The sequence below is a fragment of the Drosophila gunungcola genome, assembly GCF_025200985.1.
Source record: "Drosophila gunungcola strain Sukarami chromosome 2R unlocalized genomic scaffold, Dgunungcola_SK_2 000004F, whole genome shotgun sequence".
NCBI lineage: Eukaryota > Metazoa > Arthropoda > Insecta > Diptera > Drosophilidae > Drosophila > Drosophila gunungcola.
Genome location: NW_026453167.1, coordinates 5,147,804 through 5,174,677, shown reverse-complemented (window position 1 = coordinate 5,174,677; position 26,874 = coordinate 5,147,804). Strand labels below are relative to the sequence as shown.

Sequence of the window (26,874 nt, the reverse complement as noted above, 5' to 3'; positions counted from 1 at the left end):
TTGGCTGGGATCGAGCCACCCTACTGCTTCGGCCAACTACAATTAACAATGTTGACGTTCTCTTCGAGGCGCTTGTGCGCATGTGTGCAGGCCATGGTAACTTTGGATTCGGATTCGGATTCGGATTTGGATTCGGAGTCACTTCAGCTCTATGCTTCGCATCGGACCCACGGATATCTTTTTGTTACAGTTTCATAATTGTTGTCTTGGCCAGCAGAGTGTTTTAATGATTTCGCTCGGAATATGTTTTAATCAGATCAGTGCATTGTCGCTTCGCATTACCACCTGAAATTGTGTTGAGGAAAGAAATGCATTTTTAAGTGTATGTATGTGGCATGTTAGTGGCGAACATAAAAAATATGAGTTACCATTGAAAACCCACACCCCAAAACGAAGTGTAAGTGATTTATCCCGTCGCAGAAAAGAAACTGAATGTATAATATTATCTTTTGTGTGGGGACTTTGAGTCTGAAAAACTGGAAGCCTTTCTCTATTGAATGTGTTTCTCAATGACCTAATGTTTCATTGTCTTTGTGCTTAAAAGTGTGCGTGTTGTGCATTAGTTGAATGGTGGTTACATACAGTGGGTGCGAAAATTACTCGCACTCTATTACTCTGTTGCTAGTTTCAATGTTTTCCAAAAGTGATCCGACCAGTTCTGGGAGCCAAAGCATTTTGCACAGTGCCTTTGAAATACCAAAGTGATCTACCGCTTGGAAAGATCGAAAGATTACATAGATGTATGCGTTTTGTGATTATGGGTCACCCTACCCAGTTTTAACCCATTCAATGCCAAAATATAGCGGTCGATGAATAAACTTAACGATACACGAGTCCGGTTGTCAGCAAATTGGCTCAAACCTAAGAAATTGAGTAACTAATGATCAATCACAATTCGGGCCATATGAAACCTAAACAAAGTTAACCGTATTGCATGAGTACATAAAACTTTACATAACAGACCTACATGCATAGATAATTCACTCAATGGACAACACTCACTTTTAATTCCCAAATGCTGGCAGAAAATCATGCTTAGCAACCAGAGTCACAGTGGCCAATTAAAAAGTTTATGACACTTTAATTAGACCCTACGCAATGAAGTGTAATAAAAAATAATCATAATAATCAGTTAGGGTCTGTCCAGTTTACGTTTTTGGTCATCCACTTAATACATTTTATTGATAAACTGTTAATAAGTAGCTACGTTTATTTATTCGAAATTTTTAAACCGTTTCGGGTGAAAGCTTTTAACTACCTTTTAACCGTTCATAATTTGGTGATAATAATTTACTTTCTTAGCTTTACAGGTATTATTAAATTTTCCTAAGCTTTGACCTGTACTATTTTACAAATATGTTGCGCTATCTGCTCATTCTGTGCGCCTTAAAAAGCGGTAAGTTTATTGACCTATAGTTTTCCAAATATAATTTATAGCAATACCGTTATAAGCATGTTTCATTTGGTTCGTATACAAAATAGCTTACGATAAACAATAACAAAACAGATTATTAAAATAGGTAAAACAAAATTTGTTTATAATTTGAAATCTTCAAGGCTTTTGTGGCCCTGGTACAATATTTTTTGAGTAATTACTCTTACCAATCAAAACGGTTTCTTAAAAAACCGGTTTTTGAAATAAAAAACTTTGTTTTTGTCTTTATATTGAGGCTTATATTTTTTATAACTTATCCTTTTTTCTAAACTTAAAATAATTTTTAGTTTACTTTTGAAATTGAATGTTTTATATATGTGTTGATTTTAAAGTTGGCATGCAAAATAAATTAATCAAAATATTGTTGTCTATTTAAATAGGATTTTTGTCATTCAAATATTTAATGCATTGATTAATATATTCAATCAAAACAAAATAGTAAAATAGGTTAAACCAAATTTGATTATGATTTTAAATTTTCAAGGCTTTTATGGCCCTAATGCAATATTATTGGCGTTATTGTGTCTACCAATTTAAAAAAAAATACTTAGTTGTCTTTTTCTTGAGTCAAATATTTTCTTATGCTTCTCTTTTTTCGAAAACTTAAATAACATTTAAGTTTACTTTTAAAATTGCACAAGCATTTTTTATATATATGTAAGTGAGCACTTTAAAGTAAGATAACCAAGTAAATTAAACAAAATAATGTTGTCACTTAAATGTTTAATGTATTGATTTACTTATCCCAAAATAAAATCAAAGTAAATAATAAAAATAATACAAATTTTATCTAGCTACTTGCGGTGATACTGAGTTACTAACTCAAACTGTTTATGGATTTTTGGATTTTACAACTACCATTGGGAATACTGTTATGGTCTTCTCGCCCCAAAGCTCACCAGCTTTCGGTAAGTTTATTTTTAAAAATCAACCTAAGTGTTACATTAAATATACGTAAATAATTTGGTTATATGTGTTTGTTTTTTTTAGAACTAAAATCCAACAATACTCATGAGATAATAAATATAATAGAAACTAAACCGAAAGTAACTAAAAAAGAAAAAGAAAAGGTCGGAATTAAGCCAACGCCCCTAATTGTGACTCATTCGATTGTTAACGTCGAAACTGAAACATCCCAGATAGAATCTTACAATATAAGTCTCTCGAACTCGCCCATCCAAACTCTTTTGAATACCCCCGAATACGATTTACTCTCTCGTCAACCCGAACAGTTTGCCGAAGAAACCTATCGTGTGGTTAATTTTAAATCCAAGAACGAAGCCGACCGGCAAAGGATCTATCAATCCAAGAAAGAACCCATTCATGGGTATCAAACGAGATCAAGTCAAGAATTTAAGAGCATTGTAACGGCCACTAAGGAATCGGGTAAATTCTCTAAGGTCTCGCAGGTTCATCCTGTGTCGAGTGTTGAGAAAAAGAGTAAGCCCCGACAGACGCGTATAAACAAGCCAGTTACGGCCTCGATTCAACCGAGTAGAACTCTAAAGGAGTCGAGTTTTCAGACTCAGTTATCCAGCAAACCGCCACGCAAAAGCCAGCAAAGTAGTCGCGACAACAGGGGATCATCAAGTACCAGAAAGTCTTCTCGGCCCAAGGGAAAAAGGTAAATGCATTGTGTACTTCAGAGATACTAACTAGTGATTATCAACAATACTTTTCCCATTTAATATTTAAATATGGTCCTTCACGCCACCATTAATTTCAGGAGGAATAAGCACACCCAAAGTTCCAAACTGGCAATAACTCCGTCGGTAACAGAAACTACCTCTCGTCACTCTTATCGGACGAAAGCCAATGCAAATGCTGTACAGGAAGAGCCAGTATCGGTTGTTAGCCCTAATTCATTTAAGCTGAATAGACGTCCTGGAAGATGGCAGTACAAGTCCTCGCCAAAGCCCAAAGTTAACATTAGGAAGAACGCTAGCCCCAATGTACCCAGCCCCATTCAAAACGAAACGGCTCCAAATGACGAGACTCCTGTGGAAGTCATTACTAATCAGGCTCTTAACAATGGAAGAGATCTGGAGGCTTCTGGTTCCCAAAATGGTCCTGTGGCGAATAACAACAATGATGATCCCAACTCTAAATACTTTATACAAACATTGAATGTTGAAATATCGACACCGCAACCATTCATTGATACCTATTATGAAATTGCAACTATTAAAACGCCTTTTATATTCCAGGTAAATATTTTGTTTCAGTTTATAATACTTAAGATAAGACTTTTATTTCTTGGAAGTCAATCCCTAATAAATCCCATGATCCCCAGTACTAATTTGCAATTTTATTTTGCAGGCCGGAGTGGTTAAGAAAACGCGTTTTTTGACCGTTACATCAACAATAGAGAAAGTGATTGTAGAGGAGCACACTAAAGAATACTCTGAAGATGATGGTCCTTTGACAGAGAATATTTTAGAGGCCACAGCCAGCACAGAGGATAAAACTTTGGCGGGTAGTGTTACGACATTGAAACCCATTTATCTGGGGGAGGAAACGGAAACTCCCAGCTTGGAGACAATAACAGAATCCTTTTCCATAACTCAAACTAAGCTGAAAACTCAGATCCTGCCTATAATATTTGAGAAGAGAAATGAAACGATCCAAGTAACGCTGGTGCAGACATATGACTACACCAGCCTAATCACCGTCACGCAGACAATATCGCCATTGAGCGAAGACTTTTCTCCATCGAAGAACTTTAAGGACTTTGAGGGAAGTTTGGACGAGGCTGGATCGGAAATAAACTTGGACCTTGAGTTCGGCGATGAAGACAATACAGGCAAATTTGACGCCAAAATAAAGCCGAAGATAAAGCCGGACGTCAAGAATAACATAAGCAACCCATTAATCCCGGAAACTGTTAGCTTCCCAGACAGCCTGCAAAACAACTTGATAACTTCAACGCGTCCTGTCATAAAACTGGAAACAATATGGGAGTCCCATGTGGTTCCCCTTGTTAGAGGGACCGAAACCATCATGAGAACGCTTTCAAAGTCTGTTGGCGTTGTTGAAAAAACAGAATACGTAACGGAAGTTGCTACAATTCCCATGCCGCTTCCATCAATTCCATCATCACAATATCCGTTCTCAATTAACCCATTCAATCCGTTTAACCCATTACTGCCAATTCCCCCGCAGCAGCTTATTACATCCACTGAAATTCAGCAGTCCATGGTAACGGAAACAAGTTCGAAAGTTTTGAAACTGACTTTTGGCGCGCGAACCGCTTATACCACAATATTTTCCACTTCCGTCGTCCCAACAGCTGTCACTCGATTAATAACCGCCACCATACCAGGCCAGCCCGGCCAATCTTTCCCCAACTACTATCCGCCACCATACAATCCCTTTGCCTATGTTGGCTAATTATTAAATTCATCGATGTACTAAGTGCGAGCACCCAAACCTATTACTTCATCTGCTCTAATTAGGAGTCCTGTATTATAATTAAGTTCATGTGCAAATATCGAAAGGCGGTGATACAAAAACAATAGATTTTATTAGATTGTATATGCACTTTGTCGCAAAAGTTGTTAATGTAAATAATAAAATTAAGTCTAAATTAAGATTTCTACGAATTTTTTGGATTATTATCAGATAAGCAAAACATGGTTGTAGTTGCGTTTAACTGCTGTTAATAAATTTTTTACCCTTTTATTCCTGGAATTGATTTCTATCTCTATCCTTTTATTTGGTTATCGCTTCGATAAATTCAAGCAATTCACATCTGTTTTGAGATCTAGCAGAGGAACGATTGAGAATGATATATTTGTTTGGATTCCATTCCATAGTTTCAATCGAAATGTTGAAATGCGTGGCCACAAGTCAGGAGTCAGTTGAAAATTAACTAACTATTTAAAAACAATTTTTTTACTGCCATTAAGCAATTAAAATTAACTACATTTTGCTGCATATTACCTTTATAACAATGAGAAATCAGCCTTAACGCCGATAATTCTTACCACTATCGATTGCCCTGGCGCACGCCGCTTTACACATCACTAGGGCTTTTGCGGCATTTACACATCTCTAGACATTGGAAAAAATAAAATCGTAGGAGTTTTTATGTGCTTGCGAAGAAGTGTAAGTAATTGCTATTATTGGGCTTATTGCTTGCCGGTAGTAAGCATTACATGTGATGTGTGTGGCCTAACCCTCATAAACATGGTTTAAAGCTAGTTTAAAAACGAACTAGCCTTGATTTTTGGTGAAAATCTATGTGTACATATGTATGTTTACGCGTGTGTGTTTTGTGCACATGCAGTTTTATGCTGGTAACATAATTACCAAATAAATGCAACGCGTCACGCTGCTGGCAAAAAGTGCATTATCTTAAACAATTGTATAAACATATGATAAACATATCTGCGGCTCAAACCTGCAATTGTACGATTTCACATACGTACATATGTATATTCTTATGTTGGCATAATTGTGCGTGGATCAAAATAAAGTGAATGTAATTTTGGTGATCTATTTGTTTTGGCTATATTAGTAAAGGGCCAATCAGTTTCTATTTATACCCCAAGTTGGCTAAAATGCATATAGAAAAGATTTGCATACGCACTTTCACGTGTAGCTCATCTTATTTAAGACCGATTTATATAGGTGGTCCAAAGCTTTTGGATTTACATCTTCTAAAACCTTTTTTTACTGGTTTTTAACGATACAATTTGATCTTAATTTTGTAAAAATCAAGTGCATGCTTTAGGATATTTCATGGCTTTAATTTTAGTCGGGGTCGGGGCACGAAACCGTGTCAAGCAGGTTTTTAGAGATTGCAGCAACGCCGTCACACGTTTTCAGCTGTTTGTTTAAGCCCTCCGTTATGTAAACAACTTTATCTGTTTGATTATTAAGATATTTATGAAATATATTCTCTTCCCCACATGTGTTGACTCTGATAACCGAATTGCCTTGAACGCTTTAAGATAATCAAGCATTAATCTCATCCCCGCAGGTTTCTACTGTAACTAACTATGTCGGTACACTATAAATTCAAGAGTACCCTCAATTTTGATACAATAACATTTGATGGACTTCACATTTCCGTTGGGGACTTGAAAAGAGAGATTGTGCAGCAGAAGCGATTGGGAAAAATAATCGACTTTGATCTTCAAATCACAAATGCGCAGAGTAAAGAAGGTTTGTATACCATAAATCTACAATTATTTCCCTCTAACATAAAGCCCTTGCCCCGCAGAGTACAAGGACGATGGAGTGCTTATCCCCAAAAACACCACGCTGATCATATCGCGCATACCCATTGCCCATCCCACGAAGAAGGGCTGGGAGCCACCGGCATCGGAAAATGCCTTTTCAGCGGCGCCAGCCAAACAGGACAACTTCAACATGGACCTGTCCAAAATGCAAGGCAGCGAGGAGGACAAAATCCAAGCCATGATGATGCAAAGCACTGTTGACTATGATCCCAAGACGTAAGTGTTTCCACATTCTCAAGAATCTTCCATTTCTAATGCTTAATCTGTGCAGGTACCATCGGATAAAGGGGCAATCTCAAGTGGGCGAAGTTCCGGCATCTTATCGATGCAACAAATGCAAGAAGAGCGGTCACTGGATCAAGAACTGCCCCTTTATTTTGGGAAAGGACCAGCAAGAGGTCAAAAGAAACACGGGGATTCCGCGCTCTTTTAGGGACAAACCAGATGCGGCAGAGAATGAGTCCGCCGATTTCGTGCTGCCTGCAGTGCAAAGCCAGGAGATTCCGGAGGATTTAATATGCGGCATATGCCGTGACATATTCGTCGATGCCGTCATGATACCCTGCTGCGGAAGTTCCTTTTGCGACGACTGTGTGCGCACTTCGCTATTGGAGTCCGAGGACAGCGAGTGTCCTGATTGCAAGGAGAAAAACTGCTCACCTGGCTCTTTAATTCCTAATCGGTTTTTAAGGAACTCTGTTAACGCCTTTAAAAACGAGACTGGTTACAAAATTAGTGCAGTTAAATCAGGTAAGATAACCCAAAATTAGGCATCACGAAAGGAAAATAATAATCCGTCTTTTGCTAGCCGCAGTAAAAAATGAGGATAAACCACTGGTTGAGAAGGAAGTTGAGGAAAAGCCGGCTGAGGAGGAGGAAACCGAAGAGACAGCAGAGTTGAAAACTGAAAAGCAAGAAGAAACAGAAACTAATGGGAACAAGGCGCCGAAATCGGAGTCGCCGGAACCTCCTCCGACGGTGGAACCGTCACAAAAGGAGAAAGATAAATACGATTCAGACTATGAGGATAATATAACCATCAAAATGCCCCAACCTACTGCTGATTCAACATCAGTGCCTAGCAAGGTGAGAAGTCACTATCAGCCTTTATTCGATTTATTAATGTGTTTATTTTATGGTTTCAGAGATCTCCCACTTATTCCCACAAGTCGAGTGAATCCTCGCACCGACGAGAGAGGTCGGATTACGCTTCGGATCACGATCACAAGCACCACCGTCCATCGAAATCCGAGTCTGGCCACAAAGAACGCAGTCTGCTGCCCACGCCCATTGGCACTGTGCCCAGCTACCAAGGGCACATGATGAGCGAATCGGAGGACGCTCGCCGCTCGAGTGCTTATAAGCCGCAGTACATGCAAATGCAACGGGGTCCACCCCCGATGCACATGATGAGCCACCATATGCCGGCCTACAACAACGGGTATAACAACATGGGACAGAGGCCGCCCCTAAGGTAGGTTTCTCCCTTTCCAACCCTCCGGATCCCGCCACCAAGTGGATCGAGTATCGACAAGCCGCTGGAGTTCCGAGGCTCTAAACGAATCCTGCCTGATCTCAACATATTTAAGTTCCAACTGAGGCCACAAAACACCTAGTTAAGAGTATTTTAAGCTTTGGGCTCGCCAGCCTTTATGCTTTGTTGAATGTTGGTTAATTTTAGTACTTGTCATTAAAACAGTATTGCTTACAATCAACGTTAAGCTTTTTGAATTGTAATTAACTTCTGAACTTGCAGCTATGTGCCGTATCAAAACCAATCCGTACATCCCATGCGTACGCCTTACGGATCTGCAGGCGGAAGTATGAATATGAATATGTCACAACCATTTCAGTCCCCAAATTTAGCCTCGATCTATCAAGGGGTAGCAGCCAAGGTCGGCTCCGGGTGAGTGTGGCATTGGCCATTGCCTAACAATAGGCTAAATAACGCATATAAATGTTGCAGTTTAATTGACGATCCACTGGAGGCCTTCAATCGCATCATGAAGGAGAAGGAACGCAAGAAGGTGGACCGATTTCGCGGTGGCGATCATCACAGGTCCAGATCGCCGGACAGACAGAGGCACCGCTTCAAATCTCCCATGTACGAGAAGGATGGGCCCCGGGATAATCTGAAGGACAAGAGGCCGCGATCACGGGAAAGAAAACGAGAATATAGCTATGAACGTCATATGCGTCATCCTCGTTCTAGTCGCCAGGCCAACGATGGCTCCAAGTCACCTGGTGGCAGGATCAAAAGGTACTTTCTCTTTATTTAATTTTAAAAATAATTATTTTTTAAATGAATTGCTGTTTTTTGCAGATCTGGACATCGTCGCTCTGCGTCACCAAAGCCAGCGTATAAGAGTGATTACAGGGACAAGCCGTATAGCAAACCGTTTGCACCAAAATTAGAGCCAGTTGAGCCTCCGCCACCCGGATTTGAGCCATTGCAGCTGGCGATAGATGACGATGGCTACAAGAACAAGCACCTGGCTAGCCTAGAAGCATCACATGGCAGCGGCAGCGGCAGCAGCAGCAAGGGCGGAAGCAGCAAGAAGAACGAGGAGGAACGCCGGCACGAAGAGATGCCGCGCAAAAGGCACAGGTCGCGCAGCAAGAGCAAGGAATCCAAGACAGTGGACAGTAGCTATAGGAGCCTAACGCCGCCAGCGAAGATCACCACTCCGAAAATGACTTCTGCCCAGATGCGTGAACGCGAGTGCTCACCGAAAACGCCGGAAAGGGCCCACGATGAGTATTTGCCAGCGAAGGCCAGAGTAAATGCCGCCCAGCCCGACATGGACGACTCGCAACTGGGACCCAATGTGGGCAAGGAGAACAAGGTGAAGAGTCCGTCGTCGAAGGAGCGCAAGAAGAAAAAGAAGGACAAGGCTGAACGCAAGAAGAGCAAGAAGGACAAGCGGGCTAAAAAGGAGAAGGGCGAGCGCCAGAAGAAGAGCTCTTCGATAAACCGATCTGATTCGGATATTAACAACACCTCATTGGTAAATGAGACAACCTATAAAATCCTATTATCCCCCAGGGTCAGTCCCAACTTCGATATCGAATCAACTGCTATTTCTCCCCCTCGCAACGCTACTGAAAACCTTAATGCTAAAAAGAGGGATGCCTCCCTGAATTCCGATATGGCCACTGACGATAATCTCGGGTCAAGAAGCAAGCGCAGCGAGGCTAATTCTGTCAATCTATCCAAATGGGAATTGGAGGAGAATAGCATAAGTTTGGAGGACTCTTCCAAAAAGTCTGGCGGTCTGTTGGACGACCAGTCCGAGATCACTTCGGATGTCCTGCGCAAGGCTGAGAACGCAATATTTGCCAAGGCTATAAACGCCATTAGGCCGGTTGAATTTCAAGTCATCATCAATTCCAAGGGCAACAGCAAGGACCGTTCTGTAATTAGGAACGACAAGGAGCGTTCGCCCACGCCCAAGCGTACCAGCAGCAGGTCGGTAAGGAGAGGCTGGGCAACAAGATTCCGAGCGAGCGCAGCCGTTCGCCGGACAAGTCGCGATCCAGACGAAGGGAGGCGGCCGGCAAGAGCTCCGACGACGATGCGAACCGTGGCCGATCGGATCGTCATGGCAGCAGGAAAAGGGAGAGCAGATCCTCACGCGACCGGACGGCGCCGTCCGAAAAAAGGCAGGAGCGTTCGTATAAGCGGAGTACGCCCGAGGACGACAAGCAGAGGCGGCCGTACAAGGAGCGTTCCGACCCCAAGCTCGCAAAATATGATCAAATCAATAGCGACGACTCGGATCGAAGGGGGGCCAGAAACGCCAAGTCCGGCGACGGCCGAGTGGTGTCCTCTGTAACAGCGGTGGCAGCTGCCCTCAAGCCCTGTCGTCCAGACAATCCGTTCAGGAAGATCGTCGACAACAGCTCGTCGAGCAGCAGTTTAGTTGTAAAATATGATAATACGATACAAAACGAGGGAGCGGCCTCATCGGACAACAGCATGGAGCACAGAAAGCAAAAGGATAAGAAACTAAAGAAACATGCTAAATATTCGTCAACCGAATCGTTGAGAAGCGAGAAACGCAAGGATCTGAAGAGCAAAAAGAAGAGCAAGATTTTGAAAAAGAAGAAAAAATCAAAGAAATAGATAACGATAGGCTACGGAATAAGAAATATATATTATTATTGAAGATTTCTGTGTACAAATCAAAGATTTTTAATGTATGTATTTAACATGCAACTAAGTATACAAATAAAACAGAACTACTCAAGGAAATTTGCTTACTACTTGATTAATTAATACCGCTTAGAAAAAAGCAACTTCAGAGGCTTTCGATTGATATTCGACAAATTAAATATGTTTATTACAAACAGTTATCTTAAAAAATCGAGTAAATTACATATGTAGAGATTTGACTGAAATTAATCATTATTGCTTAAGCCATCCATAAAGGACGATGCCATTGGACTGGGGGTCCTAGAGATTATATTATCATTGCCATAGTCATCGGAGATTGCATCCACTGAAAGTAAAGAAAATTGCAAATTTAATTATTTTATTCTAACTCAAAATCATACAAATGTAGAGCTGCTTGCCTTGTTCTAGAAAATTAGATTTTCTTGTTTGGGTTATGGAACTCAGCGAATGTATGATGGGACTGCAGGCCTGATCGGCTGTTTCGAGCGTTGTGGGTAAGTCTAAGAGTCGTTGATTTTGAATGCCATCCCCCGGGCCCATGTGAGAGATGTGGTTGAAATTTGTCGGCGCTGATATCATCTTTGATCTACGATCACTGCAGAAGAATAGAATGACGTTAGGCATTGGTTGCGCCGATTCGGTAACTTATTCCCAACCTTTTGATGGTTTTATTAATCTCTCTAATGGAAAATCTCCGCTTAATGCTCGGCAGTCCTTTTCGATTTCCCTCACGATATTGCAGTAGGCCCTCTGAAAAGAACGAATTTTCATTTGTATAATGCAACCCCAGTAAACACAACAATCACCGACTTACTTGTGTGAATATTGGACAGGTAAACAATCAAGGGGGTGTCATTGACGGAGGCCAACACCACATTTCCCAGATTATTTAGGGGCAGCGATTGTTTCAGACCAATCGACTGCACCCATTCAGCGGTCTGAGTGTTGAAGATATCCAAATGTGTGTCCGAGAACACCAGCAAATGGCCATCACAAAAGGCTGTTAAAGCATCCACAAAACAATACAATACAGAATGAGTCAATACAAATTTATTCCTCTACTCACTTATGTACGTTGGAAAGGCTGGATACATTATTTCCCTGTCCCGAGACTTTCGACCCTGCAGGTCCACGTAAATGGCCAGGGTTTGGAAGACCAGTAAGTACTCGCCAAAGTTGCCGCCACTTGGGCACAGAATTTCAATAACCCGGACCGCATCAACTCCGGAATAGTTCAGAAATGCACACAACTGGTTTTCCGGGTGTACCAAAGCTATGGAAAAAGATCACAAAGTTGTGAAAAAAGAAAACTTCATGCAAATCTATCATTACTCACACATTGCAGTGGCTTCTCCGCGCAGAAAGTAGGCGGTGAATCCACTTTGGTGAGCCACAACCAATCGCATATCGGACAGGATCTGCAGATGCTGGGCCATGTAGCCGATGGTGAATTCGCAAGTCTTCTGGTGCCTTGTGCGCGTTCTGTTTATCTCGTAGACAACGATTTGTGTGTGGTTATTGGGCCGCTTCAGCGCGATTATAAATGAGTAGACGATATTGGGGAAACGGCGAATGATACCAGTACAAGCAGATATGCAGTTCTTCGACTCAATCACTTTGATCCACTCGACATCGCTAGCCTCTAATGCCCTGATGGGTAGCAGACGCAAGTTGCGTTGCTTTCCGCACAGAATAACGAGAATCTGCTCCTCTTCAATATACCATAGCTGGAGAATCTTCTTGCTTTCGCCAATACGAGCGATTTCTGGAAGCAGAGGTAAGCAATTAGCGTTTTTCATTCCCGCAAAAAATCGAATTACTTACCGTACTGATCGAGATTAATGTAGAACAAGCCGTCTTCTGTCCCCAACAATATTTGATTTGGATATATGATGACGGAACACAAGGCGTTGCGTATTAAAGATAGGGTATTGTCCAAAATTTCGTTAACTTTAAATATAGCAGTATTTGGTAAGCTGTTTCGTTTCAATATTCGATGCAGTTCGCCCAGGGCAATGACCCACTTGGACTTCTCCGACTCGTTGTCGGCGAGCATGAGGGTGTTCAGCGACAGTCCGCCATCAATGAGGGCGGTTTTAATCTGAAAGGCAGAGAGATTAGTGCTTAGACTCCAAAGATATCGGGATAACCCTTTAATTACCTTGAAAATACATGGCACATCTTTCTTGGCGGCATGAATGACATCGCTTTCCCGCACACTGCCCACACAGAACTCCGGATCCCGCATGTCCAGCACTTGGGACACACTCACGCTGGGCAATGCACATCGATCCGGCGAGATGTCGTAGAGAAAGAGCTTGAAGTCGCAAACGACGACGAACTGCCTGATCCAGCCGCGCTTGATCACCCCCGATTTGGGTACCTTCACGTAGCCCTCGTAGGCGGTGCCAATGCCTCGGGTGGGATCGATGCCCAGCGGCCGCTTCGTTTGGTCCATGGGCACGGGACAGGTGGTGGGCACCTTCTGGCAGCAGATCGTGTGACAGGCGAATCCACAAATCTCGCAGACGACTCCCTGCCGCGTGAGTCCCACCATCAGCGAGGTGCAGTGATTGCACTTCGTGGGGCTGCTGAAGGTGCGCACCAGGAACTGGTGAATCGCCGTGTTGCTGCTGGCCACTTTCTTCTGAGATTCCTTCACCAGCAGATCGCTCTCCTCGCCGCGGGACAGATCGCTGACCGAGATCTCCTTCAGGGCCGAGTTCTCCTTGCTGCCTTTGCCCGCATACTTGGGCTCGTAGTTGAAGAGCATGCCCGAATTGCCGGACTGGAAGAAGTTGGGAGTGCCGATGAAATTGTCGCCGGACTCGTTGCCAAAGCTTTCGCCCGAGTCTATGGTCTCCGAGTTCTTGGACATGTCGCGGAAGAAGGCGCTGCTCAGTCCATGATGAGTGGATTTGTTGAGGAATGACTCGGAGTACTCCAGGCCGCCCTTCTGCAAGTCCCGCAGCTCGGTTTCCTTCTTCTGGAAGTCGTGCAGTATGGAGTCGTAGCGCTTCTTGTAGTCCCGCACCTCCTTCTGCGTGGATATCAGATCCGATCTGGTTTGGCTCAGCTCATCCGAGATCATGGCCTTGGCCTGGATCTCCCTTTGCAGCGCACTCTGCAGGTTGAGCAGCTCCATCTTGTCCAGCTTCTGGGAGCGGCGATTGCGCCAGTTCTTATTGTCCACGCCGTTGTTGTTGAAGGTGCCCACATGCTTCAGATACTCCAGCTCCTCGGTCATTTTGGTGGCCAGGGCCTGCAGATAGCCTCGAGCATCCTTCTCGTCGGACACCCACTGAATGATCTCCGCCATTTGGCGCTCCCACAAGGTGATGGCCTCCCGCTTCATTCGCAGCTCCTTGAAGATCTCGTCGTCCTCGGCCTGCAGTTCCTTGAGGCTCTTCGCCTTGAGACTCACCTCTGAGCTCAGCCTCTGCTTCTCCTCGAACCACGAATTCTTCTCCAAGTCATGCTGCTTCTTCAGCTCCAGGAGCGTGTCGGCCGAATCGGTAATCGATTCCATTTGGTTGTACTTCAGCCTGTCCTGCGTCTGCTGCAACTCCTTCGTGAGCTCCAGGTTGGAGTTCTCCAACTCGGCGAACTGCTCGCGTAGCGCCTCCAACTCCATGTTGTGACGCGTCTGCTGATGACTTAGCTTTTCGGAGAACTGCAGCTCCAGTCTTTCGATCTCGTACGACGACATCTCCGAGGAAATGCTGAGCGGCAGTGTGGTCTCCACACTGGAGGAGCCCTTGCGCAGCTCCAGCTGCAGCTGCCGGCAGCAATCCTCGGCATGCTCACGCAGCTTCTTCTCCTTGGAGGCCTCGATGACGGCGTCCTCGATGTGCAGCTCCAGCTCGCGCCGCGTTTTGTCCGACTTGCGCAGCTCGTTCCGCAGACTGTCGTTCTTCTGCATGGCGCCATCGAGCTCCTCCTCCTTGTCCCTCACTTGGCGGGACAGCTTCTGCTTCTGGTTGCGCAGCTCCGAGAGCTTCTCGGTGACCTCCGAGTACTCCATCATGGCGATGTTGCGCTGAGAAATGGCGTCCTGCAGCTCGGCGTCTTGGGCTTTGAGCCGTTCGAAAATCTCATTGTGCTGCTTCGTCAATTCGATCTTTTCCTGCTTAAAGGCCGCCAGCTGCTCGTTCAGCGCCTTGACCAGTTTCTCCTGCACGGAGTCCACCGACGCCTCCGAGTTGTTACTGGGCAGGATGGCCTGCTGTGGGCTGCTTATGGTGTCCAAGGTGTCGTCGCCGAAACCAGAGCTCTGGTTCTTCTTTGAATCCAAGGTGGAGCTGCTGCTCAGCGAGAAAGTGAAGCCTATGAATGGCAGGTGGAATCCGGAGAAGGCGGGATTGGCCGACGGGGGAATGGAGTCCGTTAACCGGACGTCGTTGTCGTCCACATCGAAGTTGGAAGTGTCCGTGGGGCTCGACACTTCCGGCACATACGGCGCTGGCCCCTGCCTAATGTTCTTCCAGTCGATGCCCACAAACCAGGCGTGATCCATGAAGTCTTGGATGCCGTTCTGGCCCAGCCGATTCTCCGGAATACATATCAGCTTGCAGAGCAAGTCTTGCGACGTCTCCGACACCTTGTAGTTGATCGTCTCCTGTGTCGGCAAATTGAAGCAGTTCTGATGATTCATGATCTTGCCGTACGTTTCCACCAAACTCTCTGCGTAGAAGGGCGTTTCGCCATACAGCATTTCGTACATGCACACTCCGAGGGACCACCAGTCGCACTCCGTTCCGTAGCGACCCTTGCCGTCCTCCATGGCCCGCAGTATTTCCGGCGAGATGTAATCGGGTGTGCCCACAGCCACGTTCGACTGGACGGTGCCATCCTTGTCCAGACGCAGACACGATCCAAAGTCGGCCAGCCGCACATGGCCGCGCTTGTCGAGCAGCACATTATCGGGCTTGATGTCCCGGTGAACGTACCTAATCTGGTGAATACTGTTGATGGCCAAAATCATCTCGGTGATGTAGAACTTGGCCATGTCCTCGGGTAGCTTGTCCTCAAATTTACTCAGCAGCGTCAGCAGGTCTCCGCCGCAGTAATAGTCCATGACAAGATACTGAAATGAGCAGACTCGTGAGCTTTGATGAGCGGAAAAGATGCTCAAAAGATGTGCCCTACCAAGTTGATATTGTCCTGAAAGGCGTAGTGCAGATTGGTGATCCACTGCCGGTCCCCGAACACCAGAACATCCCGCTCTTCGCGAAAACAGGCTGTCTCGGCCCGCTTCAGCATCTCCCATTTGTTCAGGATCTTCATGGCATACACTTTCTCGGTGGATATCATCTGAACCACGCAGACTTCTCCAAAGGCACCACGCCCGATTATTTTGAGTATATCAAAATCATCGCGGCTCAGCCGAAGTTTTCGTACAATGTGCACGAAGGGCTTGGCTAAAGGATAAGTAAAGTTTTAAAGGGATATATAAAGTATTATATAGCCATCATAGTTACATAGTTTGAGGAAATCGGAGACCCCCTTTTCTCTGCGCAGGGAAGAGTTACTGCATTCGTCATAGAGCACGATGAAGGTGTCCAACAGATAATCCAACGAAAACTGATGCCCTTCCGTGTCCTCGCCGAATTCGGCTGCCCATTTTTGTTCGCTTGTGGTATCGCTTAGAATATATTTTAAAAATGTGAGCCTTTTCTTGCAGCTTCCTGTGGTTATATCTGAAAGAATAGGAATTGGTGTTCGATGAGTAACTGAAAGATAACTTCAAATATGTTTTCTATCTGTATATATAAATTGCCGGAAATGAAAGTTTTTAAATATGTTTGAAAAAACCAAAAATGCCTATTTTATACGGACAAAAATAAATACTTTAGTAAATTAAAGATTACATTACAAAATATGTTTCGTAATTAAATGTATAGAATGTCGGTTTTTGAAATGGGTTTTGACAATGCATATTTTATAGTGTCTTAAAGTTAATTACTTAATAAAATCGTTAATACCTTAAAGGCAACTTTAAGTATAGTACAAGTATAAGTTTCGTATATAAATATATAGAATGCCGACACTGAAAGCTTTGAAATGAGCTCAGAAAATGTAAAAATACGTATTTAAATCAACTTAAAGTAAATAAAACCTAATTAACTTAATGATAACAATACAAAGTAGCATATCCTATCCTTGGGCCAAGAACGTAGTTATTGTTTTACCCTAAAAACGGACCAACACATGCATTGCAAATATTTGCAAGCCCCACAATAATGCCGCACCCACTGACGTCGTAATCACCATCACCTGGCTCCTTCCAACTCAAAAATGTGGCTCGGGTGGCAAAAAATCAGCTCAAACGGGTGGGTTATCATGGAGACGGAAACCGAAACGTGGGTAAACGTAGACCCAGTCTTACATACTGTATGTACTTTTCTAAACAAATGACTGGAGCACAATGGCCTAAAATAGAAAAGGGCCGAAACAAAGCACCAATTGCAATGGCTTTTAGCTGGCACTGTTATTAATAATTAATTTACAAATTGTTTTCCCTGGTTTTCGTATTGGCTACCATTATTTACAATTCATATTCGGGCCATTTCGATTTTTCAAATATGTATGCGGGGTATTACATATGTATTGGGCCGACCCCCCGTGCAGGAGTATATATTAAGTATAAGTCCATACAGACACATTTAAGCTTATGTACATGTCTGCATGTATGTTTGTTCTTCCGCACAGATATAAATAAATAATTGTTTATATGCATATGTATGTACATATATTATACAAAAATGCGAAAAAAACAAATGGTCAACAAACAAATAAACACAATCATATACTCCTCGATTTAATTGTCACCGATTCACAAATATTACCACTTATTTCGGAAGATTCGTATTCCATTTTAGTTTTTATTTTGTCCGGACTAAATCATAATCATATTTATCCAAAATAGTGCAAAAAAGCCGAACTGTCGAATTGTAGTGTTCCGTTTGGGGGGGGGAAATAGTATGACCTTTTCGGGTTTAAAAAAAATCCCAAAAATACTTTAGCGATTAGTATGTGCGGTCTTACAACGCGTTCTTATGTTTGCCAGCTGATCATGGTAAAACTTAAATAATTTTCCTATTAACATTAAAAAACTACGTATAGTTTAACAGTGATTTTGAAATTCATAGCATAGCTTAAAAAGAACCTATTTAATATGATGAGCGTAAAAATATAGAATTATCTTCCGTATGGTGTCATAAGAAATTGTTATGTATTTCATAGTCGTACTTTATCGGTCTGATATAATTTCTTTTTTTTATTAATTTAATCTGTTTAATTCGATTATTAATAAATTTTTAAATTTATATATAATTGATTTTAAATAATTGATTAATTGATTATATATAACTCATTAGCGTATGTGTTTCATTCCGTCATTCCTAATTTAAATGCCTGGCATCCTAGCCGCGTTTTCGTTGTGGCACCGTGTAGATAGGCCCCTAATAAAGCCTTCTAATACTCAGTAGCGATCAAACTTCATTGCAAAATTAATATTTGTTATTGTTTCCAAGATATTAAATGTCTTCAGATGCGTTCTGCGTGTAATTTTTAACGTGGAGTTGATATAAGTCAGCAGTTCGGTCTATATTCGCGCTTACTTTCACCACAATTGAAATATTAAATGTATGTACATACATATGTATCTAAATATGTGTGTATGCTGTAGAATAGTTTTTGTAAAGTGGATACGTACATAAAAAGTGGGATTGTTGTGCGGAAACTACTCGGATTACTCAAATTGTAGAAAACATACATGCATGCTTGCAATATACTGCTTTTATAAGTTCTAAATGAAAACACTTCAAGTGCCGGAGTTAAATCAATTTCTGCAGTGCATAGTGAGCAATTGAGCTGCAATTCCGCATAGCCCACAACTGAATTTGCATTACTATTCAAGCGCATTAAGAAAAACGTATGTTTTCACAATAAATACAAGCAGGCTGAGATGTAAGATACTATTTAGTAGAGCGAAAGATACTTGCTTTCGGGATGCATCTGTTAAGTGCATTTTTCATGAAATATTTTTTAATTTATGTATGTATGTTGAGACAACTCTTTTAACAGTATTAGCTACTTATTGGATAGTGTTATAGTTAACATCTTTAAAGAAACCACCTTTTTAAACCATTTTTTTGTAAATTCCTTTTTAGAGTAAGCCATGATGAGGGAATCGGCTCACGATATAAGCATGGACACCTGGAAGCAATGGATCCTCGAGGCCATATCGAAGATCAGGTCCCAGAAACAGAGGCCCTCCGTGCAGAGGATCTGCCAGGCGATCGGCACGCACCACAAGTTCCACGAGGACATTGTGGCCGAGAAACTGGAGAAGGCCGTCGAATCGGGCGCAGTGATCAAGGTGTACAACAAGGGATTGCACTCCTACAAGGCGCCGATGGCCAAGCGTCGCATCAAGGTGGACAAGAATACCAATCTCTACAAGTTGGTGGCCAAGGCAGTCCATGATCTGGGCGAATGCGAGGGATCCACCATCAAGAGCATAGAAAACTACATTCAGAAGTTCAACTGCATCGACCTGTCGCCCAATGTGGACTTTAAGGCCGTGATTAAGGCATCCATTAAGAAGGCCGTGGACGCCGGCTTTCTGATCCAGGAGGGCAAGCTCTACAAAAAGGGTAAATCGCTGACAACCCCGCGGAAATGCGCCCCTGCCTCGGATGTGATCATAAAGGGCGAGGAGAGCTGCACCCACTGCTCGGGGAACTCACAGAAGAACCTCAACGGCATCCCAGAGCCATTGAGCTCATGCAAACAGTGCGGGATTTCTCTGCACACTACCTGCGCCAATATTGCCGGCAGGTGCAAGTCCCAATCCTACGTTCTGCTCTACATGCTCGTCACCAAGGGCACAATTTGGGATTGCCAGAACTGCGCCGATTGCTCCGTCTGCAAAATGCGCAACCGCGGGCCTTGCCTGCTGCAGTGCTTCGTGTGCAAGGACCACTTTCACTTAACCTGTCTCGATACGATTCCAGACAAGAAGCCCAAGCATCCTTACAGGTAGGGTTACTTCAAATTGCCAAAACTATTAATTTGTATACTAATCAATTCTCTTATCAGGTGTAAAACATGCTCCAAACAAAGCATAGATAATCCGAAATTGATTAAAAAAGACAATACAAGGATCAAAATGGAGGCTGCCAATGAGAGGTACTTTGAAATACTTTTAAACTCAAATGAGTGTGCCATTAATCGTTAATTTGTATTCTAGAATGACGCCCTCCGATAAATTTGCCTCCAGTAAGCGGCAAATCATCAAAAAGGAAGGCAACATCGATAGTCCATCGACCTCAAAGCTTTGCGTTTACAACGACGGCAACGGCCAGAGGAGGAAAATGCCCGCCAGCTTGAGCTCGAGGAAACTAAACCACAGTGAGGACCAGTTCGAGTTCCCGGGCAAGCAGAAGAGGTCGCAAATATTACAGGGAGGCTACTTGGCTAGCCAGGAAACGCGCAAGCGAACCTTTTCGGATCTGTCGTCGACAAGTTCGTCCAGCGAAAGTGAAGACGACGACGACGAGGACGACGACAGGAACAGGAATGGCGATGACAACGATCAGGACGAGAGCACATCCTCGGATTCGTGCACTTCATCGAGCTCTGACTCGGACTCCAGCGAGAGTTCCAGCGACAGTTCCGAATGCGATGATGAGAACGACGAGGAGGACTATGACACCGATCGCAGCACGCTGAAGGGGAAGATCTTCGAGAATGAGAAGCAGAGCTGCGCCAAACTTAATGTGGCCGAAGGTCTAGGCTCGCCGCAAACCAATGAAGTGGCCAGTGAGAACTGGGGGTTCGCCGCCGTGGCGAAAAACCCCATTGACATATTTGTAAAATCAAAAAATAACGCAAATGGCAAGAACATGGGATACACAAAGCCAGCAGCAAGCACGTTTGCCACGTCACCTGCCGCAAACAGGGCGCCAAAAAGCACGCCAGTAGCTTCTTCTACTCCGGACAAAAGCACCACAACAGCCATTGGCGGCATGACCATAAGGCGACAGACCGCAAATGGGCAGAAGAAAAAGATTGTGCCCTTGAAAAGTATGCCGCTGGAAGCAGGCAAGTCGTACGAGAAGTGCGACGATGACATTCCGTATCTAACAGAGGAGACTGTTATGAAGGTTCAACTTCTGGAGGAGATTGAAAGGAGCAGGGAGTGCCACAGCGAGGCTGATGGCAAACCAGAAACGCATAACGATGAAGATGTGGCTGGGGAAAGCACAAAGCGTGCCAATCCCTTCGAGAACCAGCCCCTGCCGCCCGGAGTGACCGCCACGGATGTGGAACTCTATCAAGAGGTTCTCCACAAGGCTGTCGTTCAAATGTCCAATAATCATGTTGAAAAAGTAAACGATATAAGCCTAAAGCCGGGACAGAACACCCAGAGTCCCAAATCGATCCAAATAGGAAAGTGGGACATTGAGACCTGGTACTCCAGCCCCTTTCCGCAGGAGTACGCCAGGCTAATGAAGCTGTTTTTATGCGAATTCTGCCTGAAGTACACAAAGAGTCGTTCTGTCCTGGACAGGCATCAGAACAAGTGTATTTGGAAGCAACCGCCGGGTACGGAAATATTCAGACAGGGCAACATATCGGTGTTTGAAGTGGATGGCAACGTAAACAAGATATATTGCCAAAACTTATGCCTGTTGGCCAAGTTTTTTCTCGACCACAAAACACTCTACTACGACGTGGAACCGTTTCTCTTCTATATTCTGACTAAAAACGATCAAAGCGGATGTCATCTGGTTGGCTACTTCTCAAAGGAAAAGCACTGCACTCAAAAGTACAACGTGTCCTGCATCCTGACGATGCCGCAGTACCAGAGGCAAGGGTACGGTAGGTTCCTGATCGACTTCAGCTACCTGTTGAGCCGCGAGGAGGGGCAGTTGGGCACGCCGGAGAAGCCGCTCTCGGATCTGGGACGCCTGTCGTACTTTTCGTACTGGAAATCCGTTGTGCTGGAGTACTTGTACAAGTATCGCAACCACACAAAGATCACCTTCAAGGATATAGCCATTAAAACTGGTTTGGCCATTTCAGACATTGCCCTGGCCTTTGAACTATTGAACTTCATCAAGTTGAGGAAAAACGACGGCGACATAAGGTATCAGATAAATGTGAAAATCGACTGGAAGAAAGTTGTGGCTCACCATAATAAAATGGCGAACAGTAAAACTCGAATAATCATAGAGGCAGACTGCTTGCGATGGAGTCCGCTACTGTCGGTCTCGAAATTGCCCAACATAATCAAGCCGATTTCCAATCGTGAATACCTGAACAACCAAATTGAGAAACAGTCGGGTTTGAAAGAATCTAACGAAGATAACAAGGCAGTTGTAAAGCAAAGTGTGCCCACTACACCGAAGTTGAGTCAGGAGAGTGCCGAGTTTCCCAGCATTAAATCTCGTGGGCCAAGCTCTGAAAAGTTGTTGGACGAGAGGGAAAATCAGCGGAAACGTGCCTGCCCGGAAGAGTTCCTAAAATCGGCTCCCAATGAGGCCAAGAAATGCAAGCTGACTGCAGCACAGCCGCCCCTTGAGGAGCAGTCGTTTGGCGAGCACTCCGACTCATCCGATTGCAAGTCTTCTAAGGAACTGTCCGAGCAGTTGACCAAAAGGGCCCAGCGTTTGGCCAAACGCAACGACCTGATCCCCCACACAAACAAACGGAAGCATTTCGACCGGCCGCTGGAGAGCAATGCCATCACAGCCGACCCGAATCCACCGATTCAAAGTCAATCGGAGATTTCAGGAGTAGAAAGTGGCCCTCATGTGGATGAAACAGCTACAAAGGAGATCAGCAAGATTGTGGTGGAAAAAGAGCATGTGGACAAACCGGTCAACATTGTACCCAAGCTGAGGGGTAAACAGTCCAATGGCAAACGCTCCGAGGAGTCACAGTTCAATGGGAATACCACATCAGAACCTGTCGAAGTGCCAGCGATTAGTCCAGCAAAGGAAGCGACTAAAGAGCTGGTTAAGGTGGCAAAAACCGAGAGCCCAGAGAAGAGCAAGGAGTTGGCAAGGAACGAGAGTGAAGCCAACATCATAAGTGATCAAGTGCTCGATGCGGTGGCCAAGAAAACCAAGAAGACGTTGTTCGCCGACGTCACGACGTCGTACAAACCTGAAGAGGTGAAATATAGTACGCCGGATAAGCCGGTGACAAACACACCCGAGGTCAAGGAAACCCCAAAGGAGATAGACATCAAGGAGGTCAAACCGCTTGAAGTTCCTGAGCAAAAGCCCAAGCCGAAGAGTCCCGAAAAAGTGGAACCCATCGTGGTGCCTGCTCAGCCCGTTTTGGAACAGGTTAATGCTCCTGCAAGTGTGGAGAATGTTAAGAATTGCACGGAGGAAAAGAAACTGGAGCTGGATGTGAACCACTTGAAGTTCTCACCCGACTCCTCCTCCTCGGCACTTCCGCCAGCGGCGCCAATGCAGAAGTCTCTGCCCGAACTTCCCGCTCCAGTTGTGCATAAGGCAAAAGCCAATGAAGCTGTGCCGGCTCCGGCCATTGAAACCGCGACGAAGCCATCCGAAATGGAAAGGGTTAAAAAAGTCGAAGTCGTTGTGCCCAATGCGCCATCACACCGTACGGATGTTCATGTTCCTAGCCTTCTGGAGCAACCACAACAGCAGCCGGTAAAGGAAAAGATCTCGCCCGAAAAAGTGGAGCAGCCAATGGTCAAGGAAAATGTGGAAATTAAGGAAAAGGCCATCAAGAAAGCAGTGCCGGAAGTGCCTGTTGTAAAGCCGGAAGTAGTTAACAGCGGCGAAAAGAAGTACGATCCGAACAGGGTGAAGGTTGTGCCCGAGAGGGAAGTCATCAAGTCGGACCAACAACTGGTGCAGGTCAAGGAGGAGGAGAAGTCGAATGCCAGGGCGCCCTCGGCGCCCATTCCCATTCGGGACAAGATCCAACTGAAGGGCAACGAGCACGCCCAGCTGCAGAACTCCATTCCCTCGCAGTTCCCGATCAACCAGATGCCCAACTACCACACCTCGCAGTACTGGCAGTGGGAATACTACGGCTACAACCTCTCGCATTTGGACCCCGCCTCGCAGAAGGGACAGAAGCAGTTCCACAAGGATCTGGCCACCACCATGGCCTACACGCACAACTTCACGCAGAACCTCTACCAGTCCGCCAACCTGGCGATGCAGCACGCCGCCCACCACCAGATGCACCAGACCAAGGAGAAGCACAAGGTGGAGCGCAAGACCAGTGGCAAGAAGGAGGAGCAGCAGCAGCCCAAGGTGGTCTCCAGTGTGTCCAATGTGGTCAGCAGTGCCCGCGAGGACGGGCATGTCCAGCATTGCAACGAGTACGTGGCCAACAACCAGGCGGCCATTTACAATCAAAAGTGCGCCACCCAACAGAAGCAGGCTCAGCAGATGAAGTCCCTGGCCAATGTGCAGAATCCGGTGTCACGGCAGAACCCCAATCCCAATCCCAACCCGGCTGAGTCGACGGTCCTCATGCCCAATCCAGTGAATCCGCAGTCGGGAGCCGGGCCCGCCAAACAGAAGGTCGAGCATGGCGTCAATTCCACTTCGGTCATTTCGCGCGAGGGAAAGCTCAACAAGATTGGTGGTGGCCACCCCAACATCCACGCCGCCGCCCAGCATGCCAACCTTCAGGTGGGCGGCGGCGGCGGCCAATCGGACGTGAATCCCAATCTGGTCTATAACACGGAGTCCTCGGCGAACGCGGCCATGCAGCACTACGATTGCGGAATCAGTGCGCAGATTAACATGGAGTCGCCGGCCAACATTGGCACGGCCATCGCCCACGGTTCGCAGGAGATCGCCGCCACCTCCAATGTGCACATGCACCAGCCGCACCGGCAGTTCTCCGACTGCTCCATGCAGAACCAGCCGGTCACCACGCCCATGCACATGTCCATCCAGAACTCCCACATGCAGCAGCAGAACAATCTGAACATGAATCTGGCGCCGGAGGGTGCGCCAAACATAAATCTCCTCAGCAATTCGCAGCACCAGCATCAGAGCAGGAAACTAAATGCCCAGGTAATATTTTCTATATATTATTTAATTCTTTGTAAAGCATATAAAAGGTATTGCCGACCCTTGAATCCCCGGTAGACGGCGCCACCTGAAACGCGATTACTTTTTGGGTTTAAAATGGGTTAGCATAACTACAGCGTTCCTTCTTGTTTTTGTTCGAGTCTTACGTATTAATTCTCGTATGTTTTCAGTTCATAAGTTTATTCGGTGAATAACTATGGACTTAAACAAAAGTCTTTCAAATTAAACTATTATTTTAAAAGTAATTAGCATAAATGTGAATTCCCGTTAGATGGAGCCACATGAAACCCGCTTTTTTTGGGCTTATTTATTTTGTGATTGGTTAGCTCAGTAGTGCGGACCACTTAACTATACCTTCTTGTTTTTGTTCGAGTCTTACGTATTAATTCTCATAAGTTTTCATTTCATAAGTTTATTCGGTGAATAAGTACGTAAGAAAGTCTATTGATTTAGAAGCTATTAGCATAAATGTAAATTCCCGGTAGATGGCGCCACCACCGCTTAGTTTTGTTGAGCCTTATATGTATATTTTGTATTTGGTTAGCTTAATTATAGCGTTCCTTCTTGTTTTTGTTCGATTCCTACGTATTAATTGTCGTATATTTCCATTTTACAGTCGGACATTGCAGTTAGCTCACCGACTCCCTCCCACAGAGCCACCACGCCCAAACAGATTCGCAGCGGAAATACGAGCCAGCAGCGTGACGCTAAGAACGCGGCGCCGGCCACAACCACAACGAATACTCATCACCAGATCCCCCAGGGCGGAGCCACGGCGAACATTGCCAAGTCGCACCACGACTCGCTGCACAACCTGCAGTTCCTGCAGCACGGCCACCAGCAGAACATGCAGCCCACCGACTACGTGCCCATTCCGCAGATCAGCCAGAACTTCTCGGCCAATCCCTCGAACTACGACATTGTGGGCATGCCGGCGGTCATTCAGCAGCGCATGTCGCTGAACAGTTCCGTGCACTCGCTGGCCAATAGCCACCAGCGCCTGGAGCAGCCGTCGTCGGCGTGTGCCGTCAACAACTTCTACTTGCAGAACAATATGCCCGCTGGGGAGAATGCGCCGCGGGTGCCGGTCTCCAGTTCGCTGGGCGGTCCGCCGACGGCAGGCAACGGTAATGACCAGCGGCAGGCGGGTCAGGACACGATTTCGGCGGCCAATGGCTCCGGCGGAGCCAGCGCCTCGCTGGCGGGCAACCTGTGCAGCCTGTCCAAGCTGCAGCAGCTCACCAACTGCCTGGAGAGCCAGCCGTGCAACACGTCGCCGGGGGCGCAGGTGAATCTGGCCCCCTCGCCGCACCATCCCATTCCGCCGAACTCGATGACGCCGCCGCCGCACCTGCTGATGCAGAACAGGAACATCTCGACGCCGCCCAACATGCTGCAGACGCAGGTAACGCCGCTGCAGTACAAGTACTACCCGAGCAACATGAACATTGCGCCGATTGCGTCGGCGCAGAACACCAGCCGCCAGACCCGCAACACGCCATCCGCCCCGGTGCAGCACACCTCGACGCCCATGGGCAGCGGCAACAACCGGACCGCCAACGTTCACATCAGCCCCAACCTGATGGCTCCCTATGGGGCCATCAACAGCTACCGGATGTCGCCGCAACAGTCACCGCCCACTGGAAGCTACAGCTCGGGGAGCGAATACCCCAACTCGCAGATTCCGATGCAGATGATGAATATGCAATCTCAGTACCAGGATGCCTGCGTGCTGCAGCGGGGCACACCATCCAACCCGATGTACCCCACGTATTCCCCCTACTTACCTCTCAACGGTTCTATTCGCAGATAATAGATGCGCACATTTTATATGTTATTGTATTGAGTATGATTTGTATATATGAATGTGTGCTGTAAATAAATATACATTACGTCAAATTAACAATTCAA

At 45.3% G+C, this 26,874-nt stretch overlaps 4 protein-coding genes across 9 annotated transcripts; 3 read left to right on the top strand and 1 right to left on the bottom strand.

The window, feature by feature from the left end:
- The first annotated feature begins 183 nt into the window (after positions 1–183).
- Positions 184–5,119, top strand: LOC128253743 (uncharacterized). 4 transcript variants are annotated; one of them, XM_052982392.1, is made up of 6 exons: positions 184–322; positions 1,303–1,396; positions 2,230–2,343; positions 2,426–3,059; positions 3,162–3,642; positions 3,755–5,119. In XM_052982392.1, the coding sequence occupies exons 2-6, from the start codon at positions 1,357–1,359 to the stop codon at positions 4,823–4,825; spliced, it is 2,340 nt and encodes a 779-aa protein (XP_052838352.1). In that variant the 5' UTR covers positions 184–322; positions 1,303–1,356; the 3' UTR covers positions 4,826–5,119. The 4 variants fall into 4 exon arrangements, with proteins under 4 accessions (XP_052838352.1, XP_052838354.1, XP_052838351.1 ...); XM_052982394.1 differs by having other exon boundaries at positions 201–322; positions 1,311–1,396; XM_052982391.1 differs by having other exon boundaries at positions 256–397.
- Positions 5,120–5,420: 301 nt separating this feature from the next.
- Positions 5,421–10,930, top strand: LOC128254223 (E3 ubiquitin-protein ligase RBBP6). Its single transcript, XM_052983118.1, is given in 10 exon segments — positions 5,421–5,542; positions 6,420–6,604; positions 6,663–6,897; positions 6,953–7,431; positions 7,490–7,767; positions 7,827–8,155; positions 8,438–8,587; positions 8,648–8,941; positions 9,005–10,152; positions 10,155–10,930. Coding segments are annotated over 9 exon segments (3,732 nt in total). The 5' UTR covers positions 5,421–5,542; positions 6,420–6,438; the 3' UTR covers positions 10,808–10,930.
- Positions 10,931–10,990: 60 nt separating this feature from the next.
- On the bottom strand, positions 10,991–17,859 carry LOC128254221 (serine/threonine-protein kinase Genghis Khan). Its single transcript, XM_052983116.1, has 11 exons — positions 17,707–17,859; positions 16,339–16,557; positions 16,007–16,278; positions 13,020–15,944; positions 12,683–12,959; positions 12,195–12,623; positions 11,925–12,131; positions 11,673–11,858; positions 11,515–11,608; positions 11,257–11,453; positions 10,991–11,183 (listed from the first exon to the last, which is right to left on the bottom strand). The coding sequence occupies exons 1-11, from the start codon at positions 17,732–17,734 to the stop codon at positions 11,083–11,085; spliced, it is 4,935 nt and encodes a 1,644-aa protein (XP_052839076.1). The 5' UTR covers positions 17,735–17,859; the 3' UTR covers positions 10,991–11,082.
- LOC128254220 (histone acetyltransferase KAT6A) lies at positions 17,799–26,874 on the top strand. Of its 3 annotated transcripts, none has more exons than XM_052983115.1 (5): positions 17,799–17,936; positions 19,033–19,903; positions 19,964–20,053; positions 20,115–24,945; positions 25,580–26,874. In XM_052983115.1, exons 2-5 carry the CDS (start codon positions 19,041–19,043, stop codon positions 26,774–26,776), a joined length of 6,981 nt encoding a protein of 2,326 aa, XP_052839075.1. In that variant the 5' UTR covers positions 17,799–17,936; positions 19,033–19,040; the 3' UTR covers positions 26,777–26,874. The 3 variants fall into 3 exon arrangements, with proteins under 3 accessions (XP_052839075.1, XP_052839073.1, XP_052839074.1); XM_052983113.1 differs by lacking the exon at positions 17,799–17,936 and adding an exon at positions 18,316–18,505; XM_052983114.1 differs by lacking the exon at positions 17,799–17,936 and adding an exon at positions 18,544–18,794.